The sequence below is a fragment of the Oncorhynchus gorbuscha genome, linkage group LG02 (genome assembly GCF_021184085.1).
Source record: "Oncorhynchus gorbuscha isolate QuinsamMale2020 ecotype Even-year linkage group LG02, OgorEven_v1.0, whole genome shotgun sequence".
In the NCBI taxonomy this organism is placed as follows: Eukaryota; Metazoa; Chordata; class Actinopteri; order Salmoniformes; family Salmonidae; genus Oncorhynchus; species Oncorhynchus gorbuscha.
Genome location: NC_060174.1, coordinates 47,775,396 through 47,793,919, shown reverse-complemented (window position 1 = coordinate 47,793,919; position 18,524 = coordinate 47,775,396). Strand labels below are relative to the sequence as shown.

The following is an 18,524-nucleotide window of genomic DNA, read 5'->3' as shown; positions in this document are numbered from 1 at the left end:
TGGAGTGCTACCCTCCTGTAGGTTGGACGTGTAGAAGGGAGCTGAGTGGGTCTGATACTGCGATATGTATATGTGCTGATAGTACATATCTTGTCCACTATAATGACTCTTTGTCCTTTGTCCCTGGCAGGCTCCAAGGCTGCAGCCGAGTACACCAACGGCCTGTTTGAGCTGGGCTCCCCGGGCAGCGTGGGACCCCTGCAGGTGCTGCAGCTGGTTGAGGACCTGAGGCTGGCCCTGGAGCTGCAGCCCAGAGAGGAGGAGAGGGACACCCTGAGGGCCCAGGTCCCCAGCAGCACCGCTCACATGCTCATGGACTGGCTTGAGATGGACAGGTACTCAGAAAGGGTCTCGGTGAGTAGCAAGCAGGAAGCACACCTGGGTCTATGGAAATGCTGTATTTTTCCGTTACTTATGCCAACCATATAAAACAACCATTACCTTCGCCAACCATCTTTAGCAACCACCGTCATCTTCCTTTGTCTAACAACATATATTTATATATAGGCTATAAACAGATAATATAGATGAGCATCATTCATTAGGGGCAGCAGTGTAGCCTAGTGGTTACTAGCATTGGACTAGTAACCGAAAGGTTGCAAGTTCAAATCCCCGAGCTGACAAGGTACAAAATCTGTTGTTCTGCCCTTGAACAGGCAGTTAACCCACTGTTCCTAGGCTGTCATGGAAAATAAGAATTTGTTCTTAACTGACTTGCGTAGTAAAATAAAGGTAAAAAAAAAAAAATTTGCTCAGAATGTTATCACAGTTGTTTACAGGCCATCTTGGGTCAGTAGGATGAATAATATTATGTGGAACATTTCAACTTTTTATTTACTTCCAATTGAGGCAGGTTCTCAATTTTCATTTTTTCTCTCTTTTTTTGTATCACATTGAAGGAGCGAGGGTTGATTTACTGCAGCAGCAGCTGCTGTGTATGAGTTTTAGACAGACAACTATTCCTGGGTGCTGTTAGATCTTAGCATGGCTGTGTCTGGGACTAAGGCTGGCCATGTTTAAAAGACTCAACGTGTTCCTCAGAGACTCCTAATAGGGCTGAACTCAACTTCCTGCCTTGTCCCCTCTTTCTGCATTACTCACAACCTCTCCACTCTCCCTCTTTCTAATCACCCCTCTCTTCTTTTCCTCCTACTCTCCACACTCGCTTTTTCCCTCTCTCTACTCACTCCACGTTTCCCTCTCTCTACTCACTCTCTACTCCCTCTGTTAGCTCTGTATGTTCTCTGTCTGGTCACCTCAAGCACAGTGTTAGGGGGTAAGTCTGAATCCAATTCTTCATGTGTTCACTGTTCAGCTGGAGCAGCACATCGAGCTCTTGGTCTATAGATTTATTTGTGAATGTCACGCATGTTTCTTAATTTTTTCTTTTTATTGTTGGCTGTCTGTAAATATCATGACCAGGTCTACGAGGGTATGCAGGCTCTTTACATATTTGGATCATATTTAGGAAATGACAAGCACATGATGATACTGCTACTGTGAGCCAGGGCTTTGTTCATTGTGGCCGAATGTTGACGTGAATGTTTGACGTTGTTATGGAATACAATGTCTTGTCATTGGCCGAGGCTGCAGTAAACAACCTGTTGCCGGGGCTAAGGGGCCAATGAAAGGCTCTTTTTTCCCCCTCTCTCGGAGTCGGAGAGGCTAATGCTTTTTCTATTCAGCAGGGTGTCTTACACACTATACAGTCTCTCTACTGAGACCCCCATCTCTACTGGCCCAGAGCAGGATTAAACACACACACTCCTCCATTAAACTAAACACACTGCTCTCTGAGGAACTGAGCCCCTCCACAGAGGAAATAGGATCAAGCTCCCTCCGTATGTTATTGGCAGGAAGAAGAGAGACCCTGTGATGCTCGCTATCGCTGACCCGAAGCTATTGTCTGTCGATCGGAGAATGTCAGACAGTAAGACAGGGGTCAAGTCTGGCGCAGAAGAAGCACGAGATTGAAGATTTTGTCTTAAAGGGAAAGTTGTTGCCTTGACTTATACAAGGAGGGATTGTTTGAAAGAGAGATGGGGGGGGGAAGAGTTATCCTAGTGATTGTCCAACACAGCAGTTAACATAGCCAGGTGCAGGACAGAGTGCACAGTCAGCCCCTTCAAGCCCTGAAAGCAGTGAGTGTAGCTCTGTAGCAATGGAGTCACTGGAGCACTCCGCTTCCTTGTTGCAGTTCCATAGCAGGGCTGGGAATATGATCAGAGCACATGCACTCCAGATGGATTACCAAATCTGTTTTCTTGTTGAGCCTGACGACGTTTGCATGATTTGCATCCCTCATGATATGTATGCATTCTTGTGCTCCTGGGTGGCGCAGAGGTCAAAAGAACTGCACCGCAGTGCTGAGGCACCATTACAGCCTAGGGTTCGATTCCAAGCTTTGTCACATCTGGCCGTGACAGGGAGTTCCATAGGACAGTGCACAATTGGCCGTCTGGGGTACGGGAGGATTAGGCCGGTGGGGCTTTCCTTGGCTCATCGTGCTCCAGTGACTCCTTGCAACTGGGATGGGAGCCTGCAAGCTGACTCCGATCGTTAGTCGAACAGTGTTTCCTCTGACACATTGGTGCGGCTGACATCTGGGTTAAGCGAGCAGTGTGATAAGAAGTAGGCGGCCAGGCGGGTCATGTTTCGGGGGATGCATGACTCGACCTTTGCCTCTCCCGAGCCAATTGAGGAGTTGTAGAGATTAGCCATACCACCCTGAACACGTCAGTTCAAAGTCAGGCCTGGTTAGTACTGGGACGATAGACCGCCTGGGAATACCAGGTGCCATAAGTTCCAAAAAATATAAAAAATGTAAAAAATATATATATGCATTCTTGGCTGTCGTTGAGCCATACCTGTGGTTCAGGAGAGGACATATCATGTGGGTCGTTCCACAAAATGAGTGCCTTTTGAGTCCCTTTGATATTTAAAAGGCCCAGTGCAATCAAAAACATGATTTTTCTGTATTTTATATATAATTCCAAAATATGAGGTTGAAATAATACTGTGAAATTGTGAAAATTATGATAATGCTCTTTTAATGTGAAACTTGAAACTTCAGCCTGTTTTGGTGGAATGGAGTTTTGGCCTGCCTGGTGACATCGTTAGATGGTAAATTAGTGAATAGACCAATAGGTCAGTTCCAAACCTCTGCCAATAACAAGCTAGTTTTTTGTTTTCCTCACTCAGACTACTCCCAGACAGTCCTAGCAAAGCAAAGCTTGAGAAATTCCTCTTGCTCTGTTTCTTTTTTACCATTTTGATTGAAAACAATCATGTTAAATTGTTACACAGAATGATTTGACATTGAGATAAAAAATAAAAAACTGCTGCAAGTAGAAACTGGGCACAAATATTGAATTGTATAAGCATATTATAGTAAATTAAATGCATTTTAATATAGAGCACATAGAAACTACTACTCTGGCGGTAAAGTGGTGCCATCAACTCAGTATTGAGAGGAATAAATTATATACTCACAGGAAGGTGTGACTCTCCTCTCTGTAACTAGAACAACAGTAGTTGCTTCGACAACTGTATTTGTCCCGCAATTACATTTTGAGCAACGGTAATCAAATCAAATCAAATATTTGGTCGTGCTTATTAGAATGCACCACTCCTCCATGCGCACAGTAGGGAGAGAGAGTGGCTCGCTCACACAGCAGCCGACAGTGAAACAGGGACAGGCAGATACTTTGGTACATTTTGGGTCAATTGCACAATGCATATTGAATAAATCATCAATACAAATTGCACTGCCAAGTCAAAGGGTCGCAAATGCGAGTGTTTTGGTCAAAGTTTTGAGCCCTGTTGTAAAGCCCTAGTTATTTTGTTGCTTTGACAGTCTTTTCTGAAGATAAGTGTTTATTTCCCGTGATTAGTGATTCATTTTTAAGGTAAAAAAAACCTAACGATCATCAGGTTGCTAATGGTCTGGTGCTCAGGGCTCTATCGTTCCTCTAACCACTCTGACATCAATGCAAAATGCAATAGAAACAAACATAAAACAAAACTGATTTAAGATGTCTTCGGTGCATAATTGGTCTAGCCTATACTCAAAAATTAAACACATTTTAGTAATCGCCTTTGAGTGTGGACTGTATTATTATGCATACTGGATGGACTGGTTACCTTATGCAAAATGTCTATCCATGATTCTGGGAGAGAGCCCTAGGCGATGCTGATAGTTCATTGATTGTGCAGGCCTGCTTACAGGTAGCCTATAATTATAGTGAATTTATATTGGATTCTGAATAGCCTAGTAAAAGGGATTTTTAAAAATATTTTCATAATTAATTGGGTGGCACATTAACTTTAGCTACACAGAATTTCTCACCACCATGCATTTCCATCTCCTCCTCTCTCCCCTTTATTCCTTTATAGAGCATGCAGAAGGCCTGTCAACTGTTTAGTGAAATGTATTTTCTTGCGGAAACATACTACTAACGAATTAAGCACGGGGTAGCTCCAGGTTTAGGGTTGGAGAACCCATGGTATACAGAGTTTGGGTGGAATATCACCTGTCGCACAGCGAGAGCAATCTCCTCAAATAGTGGTTGATGCATGGAGTGAAATAAGTGTTCTTATATTTATTTCGCAGCTGCTCATATTAAGCACAGCTCAGCTATAAAATCGAAGTAGCCTGTCAGGCATCATTGAAAAATTGACCGGCCTCCATTCGCTATTTGAGTGCATACAGATTACATGTATTTTTCCCCTCCCCTGTTCCTGCCCAGTGTTCCTGCCCAGCCCAATGTTCCTGCCCAGTGTTCCTGCCCAGTGTTCCTGCCCAGTGTTCCTGCCCAGTGTTCCTGCCCAATGTTCCTGCCCATTGATAATGGGCCATTCTAAATCCAAGCTAATTTGACATATTAGTAAAGATTCAATGGAGAATAGTCTGATGGGTGAAGATATGATCACTTGATGAGAGAACAGCTGTGCAGCCTGAGGCTGCTTGAGTGCTGAAAAACTGTTGAGTGTGAAAAACCCAGCAGCATTGCAGTTCTTGACACACTCAAACCGGTACACCTGGCATCTACTACCATACCCCGTTCAAAGGCACTTAAATATTTTGTCCTGCCCATTTACCCTCTGAATGGCCCACATACACAAGCCATGTCTCAATTGTCTCAAGGCTTAAAACTCCTTATTTTTTCTCTTCAAATAGAAGTGTATTTAACATGCAACATCAATAAGGGATCATAGCATTCACCTGGATTCACCTGATCAGTCTATGTCATGGAAAGAGCAGGTGTTCCTAATGAATGGTACACTCTGTGTATATTTCCACATTATGAGGTTGGAATAATACTGTTAAATTATGATAATGCGCTTTTATTGTAAGAGCTGTCTGAAAAGACAGACTGAAATTTTTGCCTGTTTTGGTGGGATGGAGGTTTGGCCTGCCTGGTGATATCAGCAAGGGGTACATTTATTAATGAACCAATGAGAATGAGAGTTCAAATAATCTCTGTCAATAACACCAAGTTTCAGTTTTCCCCTCCCCACTCAGATCACTCCCAGACAGTCATAACAAAATTTTTGCTTGAGAAATTGCTCTCGCAAAGAAGCTATTTTTGTTTCTTCCATTTTAATTGAAAACAATTTAAATTGACCATTTTTTAAATTGACCATAATTGAAATTGACCATTTTAATTGAAAACAATCACAGTAGGGTACTTAATTGTTACCCCTTTCAGAATGCAATTATTTTCTATTGTTGCACAAAACAATCTTCCATTCTCCCTGTCACATAGGGATTTATGGATGATTTAAGATGAAATCGTCAACCCTGTTACAGTCAAACCTGTTACTTGATTTGACACTTAATATGCACTATACTATTTAAAAATGTTACTTAACCTCCCATGCCACTCTGTCAACATCACGGCAAATCTCATGCGAGCGAGTGCATTCCATCTATTGGCACAATGGACAGTTTTTAACATCTCGTCCCGTGTTTTATGATTCTGATTATCTGGACCAGTCCAGTGACTGCTGTGAAAGGACAGCTGACAACATAGGAAAGTCTGTGTGACAGCTTGGAGAGACAGCTGACCGGAGGGAATAGACCCCACTGGGGCTGTCATGGGTTAGCTACCCATGTTGGCAGTCTCCGACGCTGTTTCAGTATGTTGGAGACACCCGCTAAGTGCTACTGAAAGTCAACAAAGGAACATACCCCTAGAGCCTGCGAGAGCTGGGGCGCAAGATGGCTCAACGACTGATCACACGGTTACGGACCCAGGAACGGAAACGACTATGAGTAGGAACACAGCACATGAGACAACCATAACAGCAGCAGGACACACACTTCAGGTGTGCAGCTGTGGTTGGGAGAGAGTAACATCGGCAAGGGGGTTAAGGATCCATCAAGGGAGGAAAAGGTGCTTGTTAGAGAAGCAGAGACAGGGACCTCGCATTGACCAGTACTTCTTACGAAGCAGCCAGTCAAATCAGTCGAATGAAGCACAGCGACGGGACACAAACCAAAGTTCGCAGAGCATCAGCACCCCTGTAACTGAGGAGGATAACACAAGCACAGAAATGCCGGTGGATGAACTCACCCAACCACAGAGACCTCTAAAAGAGGAAAAGATCAAAGGGCACAGACCGAGGGTGAAGTGGCCCAAAGCCGTTGAAAAGAGAGAGTGGGAAACAATCAACAACGACCTGACAAAAATCTTGGAACAACAGGTAGGAACAGCAGAGAAAAAGCTTGAAAGGATGGGAGACATTATCTACCACTACGGAGAAGAGCGCTTTGGCGTAAACGAAAGGAGAAGTGGCAAGACACCTCCCGCGCCAGCCAAATCTAGGAGACAGCAGGAGATCGAGATACTTGTCAGAGAGAGAAGGCAGCTGAGGAAGCAGTGGAAGAAGGCCTCTGATGCAGAGAGAGAAGGTCTCATGCTACTCCAAGCAGACATTAAATGTCGGCTGGCAACCTTGCGAAGAGCGGAAAACTTAAGGAACACTCAAGTACACGGTTCTATAAAAACCCCTTTAAGTTTGTCAAAGATCTCTTCGCAAAGGAAAAGTGCGGAATCCTAAAAACTACAAAGCCTGAACTGGAAGAACATCTGGAAAAGGTCCACCAGGACATGAAAAGGCATGAGCAGATAATCATCCCACATGACATCCCACCTATTCAACCACCAGAATTCAATCTGGACACTGACCCTCCAAAATGGAGGGAAGTAGAGAACGTTGTCCGAAGAGCAAGAGCGGCCTCGGCTCCTGGGCCTAATGGAGGACCATACAAGCTCTACAAGAACGCCCCGGATGTTCTACGCTTTCTTTGGAGGCTCATGAGGATAGTGTGGCAGAAGGAAATAATACCAAAGGCATGGCGAAGGGCTGGTGGTGTGCTAATCCCGAAAGAGACGGATGCGACAGACATCAGTCAATTCCGACCAATCTCCCTGCTCAACGTCGAAGGGAAGATCTTTTTCAGTATAATAGCACAGAGGCTGTCCACTTATCTGGAAAGGAACAAGTACATTGATACATCTGTACAGAAAGCAGGCATTCCTGGTTTCTCTGGTTGCCTGGAACATACTAGTATGATTTGGCACCAGATCCAAAGAGCTAAGAAGGACAAGAGAGACCTCTATGTCATCTTCCTCGACTTGGCCAATGCCTTTGGCTCAGTTCCCCATGAACTCCTCTGGGAATCCTTCAACATTTTCCACGTACCAGAACCCATCACTACACTGGTAAAGGCCTATTTCCAAGACCTGCAATTGTGTTTCACAACACCTGACTTCACAACAACATGGCAGCGCTTGGAAGTAGGCATAATGGCAGGCTGTACAATTTCTCCTCTGGCCTTCACTATGGCCATGGAAGTCATCATCAGGGCATCGAGATGGGTGGTCGGCGGTGAGAGAACCAGGCGGCTACTTGCAAAACTGCAGGATAACATCAAGCATCTCCATAGTCAAGGGACAGCTTAAAGATGTGAGGTTCTGCATTGGAGATGACCCGATACCAACGGTGTCTGAGCAACCCATCAAGAGCCTGGGTAGATGGTACAACGAAAGCCTCCGGGATAAAGATCAAGTGCAGCAAGTAAGGCAGGACATCGCCGACGGTCTTGAGAACATCAACAAGACCCTACTGCCTGGGAGGCTCAAGCTCTGGTGCCTACAGTTTGGACTTCTCCCCCGGGTAATGTGGCCACTCACCGTCTATGAGGTCCCAATAACAACAGTGGAGAAGATGGAGCAAACCATTACCTCATATGTGAAGAAATGGCTGGGTGTCCCACGATGCCTGAGTAACATCGGCCTCTATGGCAAAGGGGTCCTTGAACTACCTCTTACAAGTCTAACGGAGGAGTACAAGTGCTCTAAAGTAAGACTTCAGATGACATTGAAGGACTCCAAAGACCAGACCATTAGCAAGGCTGCACCTCCCCTACAAACTGGACGGAAATGGACATCATCCAAGGCTGTGCAGCAAGCAACATCAGCCCTGAGACACCAAGACATTGTGGGGAATATCCAGCATGGAAGAGGAGGCTTTGGCCTGGCAGCAAGCAAACCAACGTTCCATAAGGCAACAACATCTGAACGCAGGAAGCTGGTGGTCGAGGAGGTGCGCAGACAGGAGGAGACTGCAAGAAGTGCAAAGGCTGTCTCTCTTGCTAAACAAGGGCAATGGACGCGGTGGGAAGGCCTGGAGAGGAGAAAGATCAACTGGAGTGAGCTTTGGCAAATGGAGGCAAGCAACATCAGCTTCATCATAAGAGCTGTTTATGATGTGCTTCCATCACCAAAAAATCTACATCAATGGTATGGCGAGGACTCGACCTGCCCCCTCTGCCCAGCTCCAGCGACTCTCAGGCATATAATGACAGGTTGCAAGACCAGCCTCTTACACCTGGAGGCACAATCAGGTCCTCAAGAGCCTGGCTGCAGCACTTGAGACCAAGAGGAGTGCAACCAATTCATTACCTCCAAAAACAAGCAATCCCGTCAAAACAACAACATTCATCCGGGAGGGACAGAAAAGGCCCAAGTATCCTCCTACAAAGCCAGAAACTGGACACCTAGCCATGGCCCGGGACTGGAAGATGCTTGTCGATATTGGCCAGCAACTCATTTTTCCACCTGAGATTGCTTCTACCAACCTTAGGCCAGACATGGTACTCTGGTCCCCTTCACGAAAGGCTGTGTACATCATAGAGCTCACAGTCCCGTGGGAAAACTCTGTTGAAGAGGCCTACGAGCGTAAGAAACTGCGTTACACAGAGTTGGCAGCAGACGCAACTCAGCGTGGCTGGAATGCAAAAGTCTGGCCAGTTGAAGTGGGATGCAGAGGATTCGTGGCTTCTTCCATCATCAGGTTGCTGAAAGAACTTGGAATCCATGGACAGGCTCTGCGGCAGACCGTCAGAGCAGTTTCTCAAGCAGCTGAAAGAGGTAGCCAGTGGATCTGGATCAAACGGAAGGACCCTTGCTGGGCTATAACTTCATGACCCCTCACCCCCACCTGAGAACTCAATTCAGATCCCTCCAACTTGAGGAGGGCATATGAGGTCGGTCAGCTGTATGGCTGGCTCAGGGAAGAGGACGCCCTGCCTTGCACAGTCCTGTGGGACATCTTAATTGGGCATGGGACACAAGCTAAGGCTTGATCACCCTTTAGCTGGCCACCTTTGATGAGGGTGTTTAGTGATTAAAGGCCGAAACACCCACTGATTCGAAGGCACACTACTGAGGATGTGTCCCAAAAATTGACATCTTACTCCAGTCTAAGAAATAAACCTCCCATGCCACTCTGTCAACATCACGGCAAATCTCATGCGAGTGCATTCCATCTATTGGCACAATGGACAGTTTTTAACATCTCGTCCTGTGTTTTATGATTCTTGAGATTGGAAAACATGTATTTTATTAACCCTTTGACACATACGAGCACATGGGTGTGATCATTCTACAGTGGTCCCTGGAGCGTACGCTCAAACCACCATAAAAACCACCATAAAAAGCCAGACTACAGTTTGCACATGGGGACAAAGATTGTACTTTTTGGAGAAATGTCCTCTGGTCTGATGAAACAAAAATAGAACTGTTTGGCCATAATGACCATTGTTAAATTTGGAGGAAAAAGAGGGAGGCTTGCAAGCCGAAGATCACCATCCCAACTGTGAAGCACGGGGGTGGCAGCATCATGTTGTGGGGGTGCTTTGCTGCAGGAGGGACTGGTGCACTTCACAAAATAGATGGCATCATGAGGAAGTAAAATTATGTGGATATATTGAAGCAACATCTCAAGACATCAGTCAGGAAGTTAAAGCTTGGTCGGAAAATGGGTCTTCTAAATGGACAATGACCCCAAGCATACTTCCATAGTTGTGGCAAAATGGCTAAGGGCAATAAAGTCAAGGTATTGGAGTGGCCATCACAAAGCCCTGACCTCAATCCTACAGATATTTATGGGCAGAACTGAAAAAGCATGTGCAAGCAAGGAGGCCTACAAACCTGACTCAGTTACACCAGCTCTGTCAGGAGGAATGGGCCACAATTCACCCAACTTATTGTGGGAAGCTTGTGGAAGGCTACCCGATACGTTTGACCCAAGTTAAACAATTTAAAGGCAGTGCTACTAAATACTAATTGAATGTATGTAAACTTCTGACCCACTGGGAATGTGACGAAAGAAATAAAAGCAGGAATAAATAATTCTCTCCACTAGTATTCTGACATTTTCACATTTTTAAAATAAAGTGGTGATCCTAACTGACCTAAGGCAGGGAATGTTTACTAGGATTAAAGGTGTATGTAAACTTCTGACTTCAACTGTGCATACATACTGTATACGTCTACAGTAGAAACAACATCACTATATTCAGAAAATAAGGAACTTACTTTGATAGGAACGCACAAATGTCCAATGTTATTATTTGTAAGGAAAACAAAAAGGAAGGCAATGCAAGGGGCACCCAGAAAATGTTCTAATTCGTGCCAGACTGTCTGCAGACTTGACTTAAAATATTTGGAACAACCATATGAAAAGGTTAACAGAGGGTCTAGCACGATTTTTCCTATTTGTCTGCCTCTTTAGTCCAGGGTGCATTGTATGGTGCCGTTGCCAGAGATATTATAGAAAGGAGGTAGGAATCCTACGAATGCAGGAACGTATAACACCCTACCCAGCAGACTGTCGACCAATCGTGTTCACGATTCCAAAGCAATACGATATTACAGATAGCTAGTTAATTATCTCCCATATCGGAAAAGGTGTGTAATGTTGTACTTCTTGTTGACAAAATTTGTGCTAACGTTGGATTTTTGAGCTAGCTCCCAATAGACTCCTTGTCCCAGAATCGCCCAGAATGCACCACGTGTCCCAATAAAGTAGGGCAACGTTTCCCATCTCCAAAGTATATCGGTCATTGCATTGCAAATGTTAGGCACATCGATCTGCTGGTGGAGCATGGTGAGATTGTAGACTCCTAAATTGATAGCGCAGTTTGTTTAGGCGATTTACAACTAACTACAACTAAGACAACAACAATTATACCACAAAAAGTATTATTTTGTATCACATCCGACCGTGATTGGGAGTTCCATAGTGCGTCGGACAATTGGCCCAGCGTTTCTCTCCCTCTAAACACAGAAATAAATGTTTTGGCCTTTACAAATATTATTTTGGCCTTTATTCAGATTACAATCGCTCACTTTTTTTTACTAATGAAATAACCTCCAAAATATTGTTATATACAGTGGGGCAAAAAAGTTTTTAGTCAGCCACCAATTGTGCAAATTCTCCCACTTACAAATATGAGAGAGGCCTGTAATTTTCATCATAGCGATACATCAACTATGACACACAAAATTTGAAAAAAAATCCAGAAAATCACATTGTAGAATTTTTAATGAATTTATTTGCAAATTATGGTGGAATATAAGTATTGTTATATTCATGTTGAAGTTAAAAGCAATTGGATTTGAAGCAATAGCCTACAACTTTTTTAGCACCGTTTTGCACTGCTCTGAAAAAAGCATGTAAAATCAATGAGATTTTATTTTTGACTGAATCTCCATTTGGGTATTGGTTAGACTACAATTATGGTGTAGAAATATTATGCTCTTAGTGTAACCTTTATTTGACTAGGCAAGTCAGTTAAGAACAAATTCTTATTTACAAGGACAGCCTACTCCTTCCTCCCCGTCGGGGAATTGAACCCCAGGCTCCCCCATGCGACAGGGTAGCCTAGTGGTTAGAGCATTGGTCTAATAACTGGAAGGTTGCAAGTTCAAATCCCTGAGCTGACAAATCTGTCGTTCTGCCCCTGAACAGGCAGCTAACCCACTCTTCCTGAGTTGTCATTGAAAGTAAGAATTTGTTCTTAACTGACTTGCCTATTTTAAAAAAAAATGCCCGCACAACATGGGGTTTCTTTAGCTAAATAGCCAAGTACTGTAACATATTGCCAACCATCACAGTGCCATATTTTATTTTAGCAAAATTGATTAAAATCAGTCCCATATACTATGCTCTTACAAAAAAAGTGTTAAATTCTCTAGTACAACCACTATTAAAGGCTATCAAATGCTTCTCCAAGATGCCCTCTGGTGGTCAAACTAGTACTAACTAGCATTACTGGTACCAGTGGCTCACACTTAAATAACATGCCATAAAATTCTGAAGCACCATGCATGCTGTGCCTATGTACGCTGCAACTTTTAAAGGATGAATCACTGTAGGCCTTTATGCCAATAAAACAGCTAAAACAGCTACAGTAACAGATGCATTTTAGTTTTCTCGGAATAGAAACACGTTGTACCGTGCCATATCTTCCTAACGGAAACCCTTAGGCCTATTGTACATCGGCTACAGTAAGAAATGTAAGAAATGCAGTTTCGTTTTTCTTGAAATAGAAAAACCATAATATTCCACCGGTCTAATGTCCATTGCTCGTGTTTCTTGGCCCAAGCAAGTCTCTTCTTCTTATTGGTGTACTTTAGTAGTGGTTTCTTTGCAGCAATTCGAGCATGAAGGCCTGCTTCACGCAGTCTCCTCTGAACAGTTGATGTTGAGATGTGTGTGTTACTTGAACTCTGAAGCATTTATTTGGGCTGCAATTTTGGGGCTGGTAACTATTGAACTCATCCCCTGCAGCAGAGGTAACTCTGGATCCTGTGGCGGTCCTCATGAGAGCCAGTTTCATCATAGCACTTGATGGTTTTTGCTACTGCACTTGAAGAAACCTTCAAATGTTCCGTATTGACTGACCTTCATCTCTTAAATTAATGCTGGACTGTCGTTTCTCTTTGCTTATTTGAGCTGTTCTTGCCATAATATGGACTTGGTCTTTTACCAAATAGGGTAAATATCTTCTGTACACCACCCCTACCTTGTCACAAAACAACTGATTGGCTCAAACGCATAAGCAATTCCACAAATTAATTTTTACAAGTCACACCTGTTAATTGAAATGCATTACAGGTGACTACCTCATATTTTAATAATTGACACTTTTTTTGGTCACGTGTGTTATTTCATAGTTTTGATGTCTTCACTATTATTTGACAATGTAGAAAATAGTAAACATTTTGAAAAACCCTTGAATGAGTAGGTGTGTCCAAACTTTTGACTGGTACTGTACTTTGATAGTAACACACACATGTCCAAAGTAATTATTAGTAAGGAAAACAACAATGAAGGCAATGCAAATGCCAGCTGGAAAATGCACCAGGGGGAAAACGTTTGGGCAGGTTTGGTTCTGACTGGAGATGCGCAAATGTCTCGATTCTTAAACTGGGGAAACACTGGGAGAGTGCTTGGACTTTCATCGAAGAGAGTAGTTTGTCCAGCTCATCTAGTTGATCCTCACCTCTTATTAGCCTAGCATGCCTAGCCTGACAAGCAAAACTGGTGCTCCAACAAATGAGGCCTAATTAGACAAAAAAAAATGAGTCGCTTGAACAAGATAATTAGGGATGTGCATGTTTCCATTTCAAGATTCATTACGTACAGTATCTAGATACATGGGCTCTGACACAATAGAGGTACGATACGTTTTAGTTTGAAAAGTTTGCAATGTAGCCTATGAGTTTTGACCCCCCACCTTGGTTCTGAAATCACCATCACCCACTGATTACCTTGTAATTTTTGCAGATGATGTGTTTGAGCTTGTAATATATCAATATTTATCGTTTACAAATTAGAAATGACATAGCCAATGAATACATAGCACAACTTTGGATTTCACCCCAATCTCAAACTCAAATGGTTTTGACCGTTTAGAAGGTTTTACAGAGTGATCTTCTCCTCTCCCTACGGCCATGCAGTTTACCTCGCAAAAGTGATTCCTGTCCTTGTTAAGACATTATCAACTTTACCTTGTGTATCTAAAAATTACCATATACTGTACACTGATTGTTTAAAGCAAAACTACCAAAACTATTGCTGATGCTGAACCATGAACAATCAAAAGAAAATCTATTGCCCCGTTTAGCAGCTATAGTCAGATGGGAGTTCTGTCTATGGTAGCTTAATTTTATTCCGGTAAAACACCATTTTCAACAGCGCATAAATAACAATAATCTAGCTAATGACATATGTTGTCACTCAACTAATAAAGCCTAATATTACGCAAGCCATTTTAGAATTTGAACGCTAACGGTGCCAGATGTGCAAGATCAGGAACAGGCTGCCTACCTTTCGTTGCTCAGCGCACGAAGCTGAGTACAGTGCGCAAAGCTGGGCGCAATGTGCAGTTTGACTAGGCTACTGATATTGCCTGGGGTTGTTCGGCATGCAAACTTACTTGTAGATCGATGACTGTCAACACAGTTATATGCAGTTCAATGAAGCAGAGGACGCATCAGTTGTCACAAAAGATTAGGTATTTTCGGAAAGTAGAAATAATGTAATATGAGCAAAACATTTTTGTGAACTGGCGATTCGAAACGTTTGAATAGATTTTTTGGACCTGCTACAATTGGATTGGTTTGGGGTCCGTGGCCCCGTGCACTTGTATCTTAAACATTTGAATCGGGGACCGATGCGTATCGGTGAATAGTTACATCTGTCACGCCCTGACCTGAGATATCTCTGTTTTTGTAATTCTATGTTGGCCTGATACGGTTCCCAATCAGAGACATCTGTTTATCGTTGTCTCTGATTGGGGATCATATTTGGGTAGCCATTTCCCTTTGGTGTTTGTGGGATCTTGTCTATGTGTAGTTACCTGTCAGCACTCGTTTGTATAGCTTCACGGTTCGTTTTGTTATTTTGTTAGTTTGTTCAGTGTTCATTCTTTAAATAAATAAGAATGTACGCATACCACGCTGCGCCTTGGTCTCCTTCATACGACGAACGTGACAACATCCCTAATAATGAGCTGTTCAAAAGACTTAGTATCCTGTTCGAATGTGTTAGTATCTCGTTTGAACGACTAAGTAAAAGTAAAAATAAATTCTAGTATAAATGTTTTCTTTTTTTACTAAGTCGCTCAAATGACACACTAAGTCATTCGAAAAAGATCATTCCAACAGTCTACTTTCTTTTTTTTGTGCCTTGGGCATTAGGGCTTCCATAGACAGACTATTAAAATAAGATGAAATAAAAAGTTACACTATTCAAAATGCACCTACATAGTGGAATGACCCATGTGCAAATGTCTCTGATGCCCCATCCATCCCCGTGACTAAGGGAGAAAAGAGAGGAGAGAAGGAGTGATCTGGACAATGGTAACAAAACTGTAGGGTGTTAAGACATAGGATCACAGAATACATTAAAGGCAACGTGCATCACAATCACACTGTGCTCTAAGTCTAATTCACTGTTTTACTTACTTTACTCAGTCAAGCTCTGCAATGAGCACCATCTGTCTGACACCGGGTTTACAAACAGTCTGAGTCTGAGCCTCACTGGCTGTAACCCATGATTAATTACACTCTGCGAAGAAGAGACAAGTCGCAGCATTCCCCACATACATGCCCCCCCCCCCCTGTGTTTTTCTGTCTCTGACTGTGCTCTTTGAAGTGTGCACATGAATACTGTCAGAGGCAGCCAAACGGTTCAGTGAGGAGGGGGATGAGTTTGTTTTAGAGAAGGATCCCATACACAGGAAATGGGGGGGTCCAGATAATGATTTTTCCAGTCGGACCTAAGGCTAATGGCTGTTGCTTCATTGCTTAGTCTAAAGAGATAAGGAGAGAGAAGAGAGAGAGAGGTGTGTATGTGTCTTTAATGGTGCTCCCTCTCATCTTAAGCCACAGTCTTGTTCAGTTTGGGCTTGCGTTGTGACTTTAAGTTAATAAGAGGAGAGAAAAAGCGAGGGAGTGACCGTTTAGGAGAGACCATCGGGGAAAGAGTGAGCAAGAGAGGAAAAGAGAGAAGGGGCGATACCGTTGAGGAGAGCAAGGGAATAAGAGAGCGAGAGGAAAATAGAGAGAAGAGAGTTGAGAGTTGGCATGGTCTGTATCTCGGCTGACAGAGCCTGTTGCTCTCTTTGGGCTGCCTGGGTCCTCAGTCTCAGTCACAGCAGATGCTGAGGTGACTGGCTGCTGCAGCAGACGTCTCTCTCTCGCTCTCTCTCTTTCTCACTCTCTATTTCTATTTCTCTCTTGCTCTCTCTCGGCGGAAAGATTTGGACGGTTGTCTCACCACGTCAAGGAGGGGAGTGAGGAGGTGAGCTGTGAGGCTGCAGTCTGGGTAATAAATCCTATCACAACGCAGCGGAGCACCGAGCAGCACATAGAGGGCCAGCTAGAGCCTTTCCTCTCCAGGCTGCAGCTCTCTAGAGCACCACAGCACTAGTCACTTCATTGCCAGGATAAGCAACTCAAGAACCCAAAAGAATCTCAGGCAGCAATGGGCCGACAACATGGAAAGTGATATTGACTTTTATAAGCATTTCACTTGGCTTAAAAAGGTGAGTGCATGTGCCTCATATGTTGGCTGTTTTTCTCCGACTTGAGGTATGTTTCTTGAGAAGGTTTTCTCAGTGCCTAGGTTTTTGCAAACTGTAAGAATGAACTGCACAAACATGAGAATGGACCATATCCTCATGAGATTGGTATTCCTATGAGGTGTTGCTGTCCGGTCTGGTAATAGTTTTTCCTGATGCATTTCTACTAGTTTGAATGTGAGTCTAGTTGCGTATCCTGGTGAGCTTATGTGTCATGTTCGCTGGAAACGTGTTATCAGATGAGAGGCATTACAGCACAAACCAGCTGATGTGTGTTTTGCAAACAGAGCCTTGGCGCTGTTGTTCCTCTGTCTCCGCGATGCTATCTTGTGATTATGTGATATCACAGCACTCTGCTGTGTAATCAAAAATGCCATGAAATTGCCATTGACGAAGACTTGAGAAGGTGGGTTTTGTAAGGCGGGTTTTCCCCAAGTCGACATACCAGGGTTTGAAATTAAATGTAATGGTAGGACATGTTTTCGCAGGCTTGGCATGACAGTCAACAGGAGAGTTAATTTAGTGGCTTGTACAAGACAGGTCAGGGTTGTTGTGAGTTATTAGGTAGTGGAATAGTGACTAGGAGTTGTGCCAAGAATGCAGAGCACGTCAAGGAGTGGAACCACTTGACCGCAGCCTAAGTGGGCATCATGCTGTCATGCAGGTGAATGAGGACCCAAAAGCGACTTGGCGAAAACAGAGTATTTAATCCAGAATAAACTTTACAAAACAAAAAGCATAATACTACACGTAAAGACAAGAACAGACTGGAGACTTGATCGAGAACTGCAGGTTGCCTCGGGAAGGCACTTGAACCTAGCAGACTCAGACACCTGCTCACCACGCAGCATCTGAGGGAAACACGACACGACAGGGCAAAACATTGACACAGCACGGTGAATTATAAATGAGGATCCGACAGGGCAGGTACGGGAAACAAGGAGTGAAATAGGGACTGGATAGAAAGAGGGAAAGAACCTAATAAGACCAGCAGAGGGAAACGAATAGAATGGGAAGCACAGGGACAAGACAAGATAATAAATGACAAAACATGACAGTACCCCCACTCACCGAGCGCCTCCTGGCGCACTCGAGGAGGAATCCTGGCGGCAACGGAGGAAATCATCAATGAGTGAACGGTCCAGCACGTCCCGAGACGGAACCCAACTCCTCTCCTCAGGACCGTAACCCTCCCAATCCACTAAGTATTGGTGACCCCGTCCCGAGAACGCATGTCCATGATCTTATGTACCTTGTAAATAGGTGCGCTCTCGACAAGGACGGGAGGGGGAGGGAAGACGAACGGGGGTGCGAAGAAAGGGCTTAACACAGGAGACATGGAAGACAGGATGGACGCGACGAAGATGTCGCGGAAGAAGCAGTCGCACAGCGACAGGATTGACGACCTGGGAGACACGGAACGGACCAATGAACCGCGGAGTCAACTTACGAGAAGCTGTCGTAAGAGGAAGGTTGCGAGTGGAAAGCCACACTCTCTGGCCGCAACAATACCTAGGACTCTTAATCCTGCGTTTATTGGCGGCTCTCACAGTCTGTGCCCTGTAGCGGCAAAGTGCAG

At 44.0% G+C, this 18,524-nt stretch overlaps 1 protein-coding gene across 7 annotated transcripts in view; it reads left to right on the top strand.

Moving 5' to 3' along the window:
• Positions 1-18,524, top strand: part of LOC124003453 (liprin-beta-2-like) — a 131,282-nt gene that overhangs the window by 42,966 nt on the left and 69,792 nt on the right. For all 7 annotated transcript variants that reach the window (XM_046311725.1, XM_046311734.1, XM_046311740.1 and 4 more), the window contains exon 3: positions 131-354. In XM_046311725.1, coding sequence (XP_046167681.1) covers positions 131-354 — 224 coding nt within the window. The remainder of the gene's footprint in view (positions 1-130; positions 355-18,524) is intronic.